The sequence below is a fragment of the Athene noctua genome, chromosome 16 (genome assembly GCF_965140245.1).
Source record: "Athene noctua chromosome 16, bAthNoc1.hap1.1, whole genome shotgun sequence".
NCBI classification, from domain to species: domain Eukaryota; kingdom Metazoa; phylum Chordata; class Aves; order Strigiformes; family Strigidae; genus Athene; species Athene noctua.
Window position 1 is genome coordinate 9,974,394 of NC_134052.1, and position 9,923 is coordinate 9,984,316.

General features: G+C 43.8%; 1 protein-coding gene across 1 annotated transcript; it reads left to right on the forward strand.

The window, feature by feature from the left end:
• The first annotated feature begins 205 nt into the window (after positions 1–205).
• On the forward strand, positions 206–5,231 carry PFDN4 (prefoldin subunit 4). Its single transcript, XM_074920028.1, has 4 exons — positions 206–411; positions 1,397–1,504; positions 4,358–4,501; positions 4,831–5,231. The coding sequence occupies exons 1-4, from the start codon at positions 388–390 to the stop codon at positions 4,960–4,962; spliced, it is 408 nt and encodes a 135-aa protein (XP_074776129.1). The 5' UTR covers positions 206–387; the 3' UTR covers positions 4,963–5,231.
• Positions 5,232–9,923: the final 4,692 nt, after the last annotated feature.

The window sequence follows — 9,923 nt, forward strand, 5'->3', positions numbered from 1 at the left end:
GCTGGGGACAGCTCCGAGTCCTTGGCCTCAGGCTGGGCACGGCGCGGCCCCGGCTCCCCGCGGCGGGGCCGCCCTCCCCCGGGGGTGCCTCGTCCCCGAGGGCGGGAGGCGGAACCGGCCCCGTCTCACGGCGCCGCCTGGCGGCAGCACGCGCCCCTTGTCGGCGGAGCCGGGCTCTTCCCCCTTAACGGCACGTACCAACCGCGGCGGGGGGGCGGTTTGCCGGGTGCCCTGGGGTGTGTCCGGGCACCCCGCTCGATTGGGGGCGGTGCGGCGACGGAGAAGCCCCGAGTCGCTCAGGGTCGGCGCCGCCGGGCGCTTTCCCTTCTCTTCCCATGCCCCCAGCTCCTCCTCTGTGGGGAGGGACAGTAGTTCAGTCCTACCAACATGGCCGCCACCATGAAGAAAGCGGTGAGTGTGGGAGGAGGGCGCGGAGGGTTGTTTTTCCCTTCCCGGCCTCTCCCTCCGCTGTGGGCTCCCCCCGAGGAGGGCGCAGCTCCTCTGCTGCTTCCCGGGGCGGGCGGGACGGGCCCTCCGGCCGTTGGGGACCGTCGTCTCTCGGTGCTGGGGCGGCGCGGCCATATCGCCTCAGCGCTGTCTCCCGCCGCCTCCCACCCGCACCCCCGAGGTGCCTCCCTGAGCGCCAGCCCCCGCGTTCGGGGTGTGTGTGTGTCTGTGTGTGTGTGTCTGTGTGTCTGTGTGTCTCCCTTTCCCTAGGCTGGGTCAGGCCAGCTCCGAGTTAGGCCCTTCCGAAAATACGCCGGTGGCGTGTTGGTGAGTTGAGGTCGTGACGATGCCGTCAAACGTGCAAGTGCGGATTTGGTTACACTGACGTTATGGAGTCTGTGCAGGTGCAGTTTGTTGTAAACTGGCAAAATCTCTTTCTGGCTGCCCAAACCGGTTGTCAGCCAAGGACACCCAACCCGTGTCCAGCAGCAGGTCGCCTGCTGCAGCCCCTGCCACCACCTCCACAGGTCAGATGGTGAGAGTCTGCGTGAAGCACAATTCAGTGGGTTATAAATCTCCTGTAGCACCATAGCACATCACAGCTAACCAACTAGCGTCAAATAATGTTGCTGACAGATTCCATTGGCACGTTACACTGTACCCTGCAGTGATCTTGGGGAAGAGGTGTCCTGTTCAACTGGCAGTGCTGTCAAGGAAACAACCTTTGGCATTGGGATGCCATGGATAGCTGCTGTTTTAATTGGATGTTACTAGGGTCTCTGCCTGACTAAACATGGGTGTTACTGATGTCCTTCAGGAGGTGTTTTAAGGAATCAAGTGTACAAACAGAATGTAGTGGCTGTGAGACTATTTTTCAGAAGCCTTGTGGGAGTAATCTTGTAGTGAGATTTGAGTTAGTGTAAGAAATTCTGTCCTCTCCTCCTTGCAGGCTGCGGAAGATGTCAATGTTACTTTTGAAGATCAACAGAAAATTAACAAATTTGCAAGAAATACTAGCAGGATCACAGAGCTGAAAGAAGAAATAGAAGTGAAAAAGGTATATTTGCTTCAAATATCACTTATTCTTCATTGCCCTGAGCTAATTTTGAGCTGTAACACAGAAAATAGGGGCTGTGGATTACTCTCAAGTAATGCTTTGGTTCTACTATGAGATTTTTGAAAATAGGCAGAGAACGTTAAAGTGGAAAAAGAAGTCATGAGAAATAGACGCCATTAGTGTATGTCTGCATGCAGTTCTTAGAACTCCTTGGCTGTCATAACTGAAGCATTGTCTATAGGTAATAAGCCCGGATACAGATACAAGACCTTGTAGAATTAAGCCTGGCCAGGGGCATTAAGAGCAATAAAAAAGACTTTTACAGTACATCAGTGATAAAAGGAAGACAAAGGAAAATGTGGGCCATCTCTGGAAGGAAAAGGGAAACTTAGTTACCTGAGATATGGAGAAGGCTGAGGTAGTCAATGACTTTTTGCCTCAGTCCTCACTGGCAAGTGCTCCAGCCACACCACCCAAGATGCAGAAGGGAAAGACAGGGACTGGGAGGAGGAAGAACCGCCCACTGTAGGCGTAGATCAGGTCTAAGACCGTCTAAAGAACATGAAGGTGCACAAGTTGTGGGACCTGATGAAATGCATCTCTGGGTCCTGAGGGAGCTGGCGGATGAAGTGGCTCAGCCACTACCCATCATATTTGGGAAGTCGTGGCAGTCCAGTGAAGTTCCTGCTGACTGGAAAAGGGGAAACATAACCCCCACTTTTAAAAAGGGGAAAAAGGAAGAGCTGGGGAACTACAGGTCAGTCAGTCTCACCTCTGTGCCCAACATGATAATGGAGTAGATTATCCTGGAAACTCTGCTGGGGCACATGGAAAGTAAAGAGGTGATTGGTGACAGCCAACATGGCTTCACTAAGGGCAAATGGTGCCTGACAAATTTGGTGGTCTTTGATGCAGTTACAGAGTTGGTGGACAAAGGAAGAGCAACTGATGGTGCCTACCTGGAATTGTGCAAAGCTTTTGACACTTTCCCTCATGACATCCTTGTCTCTGAATTGGAGACATATGGATTTGATGGATGGACTACTCGGTGGATCAGGAATTGGCAGGATGGTCGCACTCAGAGAGTTGTGGTCAACAGCTCAATGTCCAAGTGGAGAGCAGTGACAAGTGACATTCCTCAGGGGTCAGTGTTGGGACTGGTGCTGTTTAACATCTTTGTTGGTGACATGGCCAGTGGGATCGAGGCACCCTCAGCAAGTTCACTGATGACACCGAGCTCTGTGGGGCGGTGACACGCTGGAGGGAAGAGATGTGCCATCCAGAGGGACCTGGACAGGCTGGAGAGGTGGGACGGGCAAACCTCATGGAGTTCAACAAGGCCAAGGGCAAGCTCCTGCCCATGGGTCAGGGCAATCCCAAGCACAAATCTAGGCTGGGCGAGGAGTGGATGGAGAGCAGCCCTGAGGAGAAGGACTTGGGGGTGTCAGTGGATGGAAAACTGCCTGTGAGCCACTAATGTGCATTCACAGCCCGGAAAGCCAACGGTGTCCTGGGCTGCACCCAGAGCAGTGTGGGCAGCAGGGCAAGGTGGGGGGATTCTCCCCCTCTGCTCCACTCTCGTCAGACCCCCTCTGCAGTGCTGTGTCCAGCTCTGGGGCACCAACATCAGAAGGACACAGACATACTCGAGTGGGTCCAGAGGAGGCCACGAAGATGCTCAGGGGCTGGAGCACCTCCCTGTGAGGACAGGCTGAGAGAGTTGCGGGGGTTCAGCTGGAGAAGAGAAGGCTCCGGGGAGACCTTAGAGGGGCCTCTCAGTGCTTAAAGAGGGTACAGGAAAGGGGGAGGGACTCCTTATCAGGGAGTGTAGGGAGAGGGCAAGGGGTAATGGCTTTAAACTGAAAGAGGGCAGATTTAGATTAAGTAAACTTAAGAAATTCTTTACTGTGGGGGTGGTGAGACACTGGCACAGGTTGCCCAGAGAAGCTGTGGCTGCCCCCTCCCTGGAAGGGTTCAAGGCCAGGTTGGACGGGGCTTTGGGCAACCTGGGCTAGTGGGAGGTGTCCCTGCCCAGGGCAGGGGGGTTGGAACTGGGTGATCTTTAAGGTTCCTTCCAACCCAAACCATTCTGTGATGACTGTTTGTAGTGTTTGTCAAAATTCCTGCCTGAGATTGTTCATACTTCTTTTTTCTTGAACCAGTAAGGCAGTTTGTTATGTTCTTTCAGTGTGTTGACAGAGATTGTTCATGAGCGCAGAGTTTTTCGTTTGCTAGGCTGAAGAGGAACATCATTCTAATTTTCCTGTTTAGTATTAATTCACTTTCCTTCAACATCAGTAGTAGTGTTTCCAGAGATATTTTACCAAGTTTTTAAGAGATCCTAGTAACTGTCACAAAATGTTTCCTACATTACTTTGCCTGATATGTACATTGTAAAAATGTTGCTTTTTGATGTTGATGTTTTATTGATGGCTTAGGGTGCTGGGATTCTAAGAAATCCACCTTTTCAATAAAGTAGTTAACAATTGCCATCTTATTATTTTTTTCTGTTCTGTTGCTAAATTTAAACACTCCTTTGTGCGAGCATCAGAGATCAATGAAATTTAAATCGGCTGTATTTCCCTTGTCTATACAGTTAATTATCCTATTAATGACAGTTAATGAGTATTGACTAGAAATTTCTACTGGTACAGCTCCATTTAATTTAATATTTATGCTAAATTACAGCTCAAAGTATTCTGTTAAAAATGTTGATATCATACTGGCAGGTAGGATTTTTGCCTGAAATGCAGACTTGATGAGTTCATTATTCAACTGATAGCATGACAGTGTATTCCTTGAAATAATTTACTTAGTACAAAGTGATCACCTTTCTTACCTCTTGATAAATAGAAACAACTTCAGAATTTGGAAGATGCTTGTGATGACATCATGATGCTTGATGACGGTGACTCACTTTTCATACCCTACCAAATTGGAGATGTCTTCATTAGTCATTCCCAAGAGGAGACACAAGAGATGCTGGAGGAGGCAAAGGTTTGTCTGGGCAAAAGGGAGCTTCTTTACTGTTCTGGCTGCTATAGTGTGATGAGCATTGGAATGGGGTGATCTGTTCATCCTTGGAACTTTTTCTTTCTAAAGTTCATGTTTGACTTATGATTTGAGGAGGGGGATGTGCATGCACAGTAAGTCATAACTGGGATGTCAGTACACAAGTCATGCTAGCCTTTGTTTGGCTCTGTAATAAGTCTTACAGCCTGACTTGGCAAAAAGTTGGCAAAGGGCCACCTCTTTATTGCTTACATATTGCTGACAAACATGACTCAGTTTGTTTTACATAACTGGTTGAGTTTTTTCTTTTTCAGAAAAGTTTACAAGAAGAAATTGAAGCATTAGAATCCCGAGTGGAATCAATTCAGAGGGTGTTATCTGACCTGAAAGTTCAGCTCTATGCAAAGTTTGGAAATAACATAAATCTTGAAGCTGAGGACAGTTAAAGGTGTTCTAAAGATACCATACAACTTTTTCTTGTTTTATTAAATGTTTTGATAACATTGTTCCGATCACATTAAAAAAAAAAAATCCACCACTTTTTTTTTTTTTTTTTAAACTTTCCTGTCTTGGGTTCCATCTGTTTAATAAGACCTTTCTTATTTTGGTTATTGCAGTTATTTATTTGTTTAGGAAAGCATTATCTTCATACTGTTGATAAAGCATCAAGATTGGAATATTTGCATTGTTTATTAAAGTAATGAAGTCAGGCACATACTGTAGTTTCCTTGGTCTTGTTTTCCACTCACAAAAATACCTAAGTGTAAAACTAATAGAGATGAGGACTTCTGATTTGCACTGTAATAGCTGTTTTTGATAAAAGTTTCTCTGTAATATATAGGGCACGATTCAGCTGTAATGCTATTTGGCGGGTTTTAGCAGCCCTCCTGGAGATACTAAATCTATCCTTTGTCTTTCAGTCTTAGCTCAGATAGCATAAACACTGTAAGCTCAGTGCACAACGTGGCAACAAGTTGACAGGGGAGAAAGGAGGGCTCTTTAAAACTCGCATTGGTATCGAAGAAAAGCTTTTGGAGTCACAGTCGTATTCAATCATTTACTGCTTTGTATTTGGGAATCACAAAAGATGCTAGAAGTCAGAATGGTGAGTCTTAACTTCTAATTTTCCTGAACAATCATTTTCTAAATCCACATTTATATACCAAATTGATGTCAGAATTCTTCATAGCTGATGTTGCTATGTCAGCATCAATCCCTGGAACTGCGCCTCCACCACTATGTGAAGTTGAATGTAATATTTAAATGTCTTAATTTGCTGACTCCTCATGTCCTTAAAAAAATTATGTACTGTCTCACTGTAATTCTGCTTTTGGATTTTGCCTGCTTTGATTAATGTATTATTCCATGGAAATACCTGCACATTATGACTTTGTTTTTAAAAATTAAATCTTAGCATACTTAAGTCATCTTTTTAAGCTGTTTTCCAAAACAGTGTGAACAGAGAATTCAGTTGGCCAAATGCTAATCTACAATCATTGTTCTTAATATGAATAATCAGAGTATGAGATGAGTATATTTTTATAAAGTGATTAATACCTACCTGTCATGTGTCAGTTGTGTAGCATCTCTTCTTCAAACAATGTGAATGCAGAGGAAGAAAAACCCACTTGATTATTACTGAAGAAGTTTTGACAGGGTAGTGATACTGAACTTGATCTCCAGTACACCTGAGCAGGATCTCGCTGGTGCATTGTTACTTATGAATTACATCACTGTAACTTACATAGTCATTCACATAAGTTTAATAAAGTTGGTTTAAGGTTTAGCATAGCCATAAGAGAAGACTGTCTTCCACAGTGAAGATCTCATACCTCAACACAAGCCTGTGTATGATGTACAGTGTACATCAACTAATGGCTGTAAGTCTCAAAAACTGTGTGAATCTTCTGTCTGGCCCTGACGTTTCCCAAGTTTCTTTTTGGTAGAATTCCAATGCTTTGTATGCTTCTGTTGATGGACATATGTACAAATAACCCTGGCTATAACTGTTCAGATTTTTAACCTTGTTTTTTAACTGGTTGTGGTTTTAATTGAAGCCTATGATTCAGGAAAGATTTCATCTTTTTCCTTACTTCCTGAGTGAATATGCTAGCCATGGCAACTCTACTGCTCTGTCTGTCAGTCATTGCTTGTAGCCAGTCAAGTGTGTTGGGCCTTCAAAGAGATAGAGGTGTTCCTTTACGTAATTCCTGAACCCTCCATACAGTTTTCTGTGTTAGGCAGGTGTTTGGTACCAAACTACTTAGAGCAGTTCTGGCTCGACCCAGAGCTGTTATTTTAGGCACTAAAGGGAGAACGTGGTGGCCAGTTTTCTGATATCAGCTGATACAAGTATTGTGGACTTAGGTGACTCAGCTCTGCCTTATCCTGCTCTATTAGATACAGCTCTTAGTTCAAAACTCTGAGAGCAACGTTACAGTTTTAGGACGTGCTGGTATCTTAAGTTTTTTTCCTAAACAGGCAAACCATTCATTTGGTATGTTAAAGTAAGCCATCCAATGCACTTGTCTTTATAAACCAAAGAAAATGTGAAAGACTTTCCAGGTGAAAACAGCTAGTGGTGGAGTTTGACCCATGATGAGAAGCATCCAGCAGATGGCATCAAAGAACTGGGGAAACCATTTTACAGTAAGCCCATGCCTAGGCTGAGTGTCAGTGCTGATTTTAGTAAAGTGAAACTTTGGCTGCAATGATGGCATTCTCATTAATTGGTTGGTAACACTTTAAAATTCACTCCTGAGCGACTGCTGTGCCAGCTCTGCTGTTCTGAGCATATTCACAGCTATGCGGACTGCAGGTACTTAAAATGATTGTCATTGGCAGATAGGCCATAGTATGGATATGGCTTCATTATGGCAAAGAACAAGGCAGCTGGTGAAGTTTAACTGTGATTCCAGTGGCAGTTATAAAGCCGATGAAGACCTTAGTTCAGTAAAGGACCCAAAGGGGGAATGCGGGCAAATTGTGGAGAGCTTGCATTATCCCTGCTGTTCTTTGGTATCCTAGAAGTGTAATTGTCCATGGCCTTGGTGTTTAGGGAAAAGAGGGCTGTTACACTGTTCTTGTGAGTGCCAAAGGTCTCCACTCTGGTGTTTTATTTCAGTCCTTTGGGGGTTTTTTGTGACCCCACCCACTTATTTTCTTTCTTTTTTCTGGTGATCATGGTGTTGGTATATTTTAGGCCACTTCACTAGGCCTTCCTGCACTACTAGAGCTTAGGCTTTTATGTGTCTTTCCTGTGTGCTTAGACCTTGCTACAAATTGTATGTCCATGCAGCCTTGGAAATCTAGGTGGCTTTCTGCACATGTAATGGCCAGTTTCCTTCTATGGTTTCGACAGTTGTGTTTGCAAGTTGGGCAAGCAATAATCCAACAAACTTTTTCAGATTAGTCTCTGAATTTTTGTGGTTTACAGAAATACTTTCCCAGGCTATCATTTGATGTTTTTATGTAGGAAGTTCTTTTTCATTCTTAAGTAGAAGTTAATTTGCAGATCGTCCATCGGTTGCTTGAAAGTATTTGACAGCCCTATTTTTTCCTTTTCATAAGCTTCCTCCTCCCTAGTGAATATATGCAATTGTTTTTCAGTTAGGAATTATTCTGTTTAGAACCCCATCTTCTAAGTACTTTTTGGAAGATAGGAAGTTTCTGTTATCTTTAATAATGTTTCCCTTACAGTTATCTTGTTCGGATAATGAAGTCCTTAAAAAAACCCTGGTCGTCTACACCTCTGTACATGTCACGAATCATGTAGCTGCACGTGACAATATACATTTTTTAGTATCATTGTCAGAATGCAAATGCTTTACTGACATTCTCTGTATTGTCAATGGAGTGACATTTGTAAAGCGCTTGAAAGATTAAATGCACTGTAAAAGTGCTGTTATTTTAATGTAAGGGCTTTGTTCAGAGCATTGGCCAATGATCTCTTAGTGACTGAATTAGCTGTTCAGCTCAATCTTTCTATTAAAATACAGTTTCCATACTGTTTTTGTTTTGCAAGTCATAGATACACCAGTGGCTGGCTTTTCACGTGGTTGCAGCAATTAAAGCAGGTAAGCTGGCAAAGCTGCAGCTGGTGGAATATAGCTCATTTCAGTACCTGTTGTCAAGGAGACTTGACCTACCATTTTTTGGAAGTAGCCTGCTAAAAACTCTGTAAAACATAGTAGGACACAATTATATATTCAGGGGCTTATTTGTGGTTCTGTATCTTGTCAGCTGATACAAAAATGTTTTCCACATGATGGTCTCTAGCATAACCTTCTCCAGTAGAGCCTTCATTATTGCTTGTCACTTTTGTATAGAAGATCGTCAGATACCATTACACTCCATAATATAAATGTGGTTGATAATTATTCAATAATTACAGGAAGTGGTATGTAGCTGAAGTACAGATAATTTTGTAGTATTAACTGTTACTTCAAAGAGCAAAAAGAGATTGAATGCTGAATACTAAAGCCATATTTTTTACAGGAGCAACAGAATTAAGTACTTCGGTTTGCATGAGTCAGTGGTTCAGATAATTTATCTAATGTTATTCTAATGGTCTGATTCATGAAAGAGAAAAATATGTGGATGTATATAGGCATGATAAGGCACAACAGAAGTTATTTACAGCTAAGTTTGTCCTTATATTGATTGTATGAGTCATACAGAAATGACTTTGTAATTAAACGGTAGCTGCTGAGCGGACTGCACAGAATGCAGTGCACCAAACACAGGTGTAAATGGCTGTGAGGGATTTCCTTCAGCAAGAGTTGAAATAAGTTTACAGTTAAGGGGGACTGAATCCAGCTGTTAGAGATGTAATAAGAAAAATTATAAACCTGAGTAGAACATCTGCCCTTTACTACATATTTTTTGTTTGCTCTTGCTCTCCAAAGCTGGTTAGCATATTGTGGCTGATCTCAATTTATGAACTGCAGGTATCATTAGGTGGCCCTCTATACTCATGGCAGCAAACCCCTGGGGGACACTGAGTGGTGGGGTGCAGGGTTGCAATGTCAGTTCATCAGAGGATTGCTTTAGGATAACCCTGTGCTCTGGTCTGGCCTTGTTACCACTTGTACAGGGGAGAGGAGAGACAAGGTGTACTTGGTGGTGAGTTACAGGCTTGGCCAGTACTACACCTGGCCGTTTCCTTAAGCTATTAGGAAAACGTCCCGTTTGCTTTCTCAACACAGCCCAGCACAAGTGAGGAAAAACCTTGTTCAGTGGATTTTTAGGTTCTGTCAAGTTTTGCCCTTCAAGCACAGTACAGAAATCCATCATATTGTCAAGTTTGGGTGATTTTTTTGCCTTGTTAACTGTAGCTAATAGCACTGTGCATACCAGACTTACAGTGGTCTGGTAAAGTTACAACTTTTAAAAATTATATTTACAG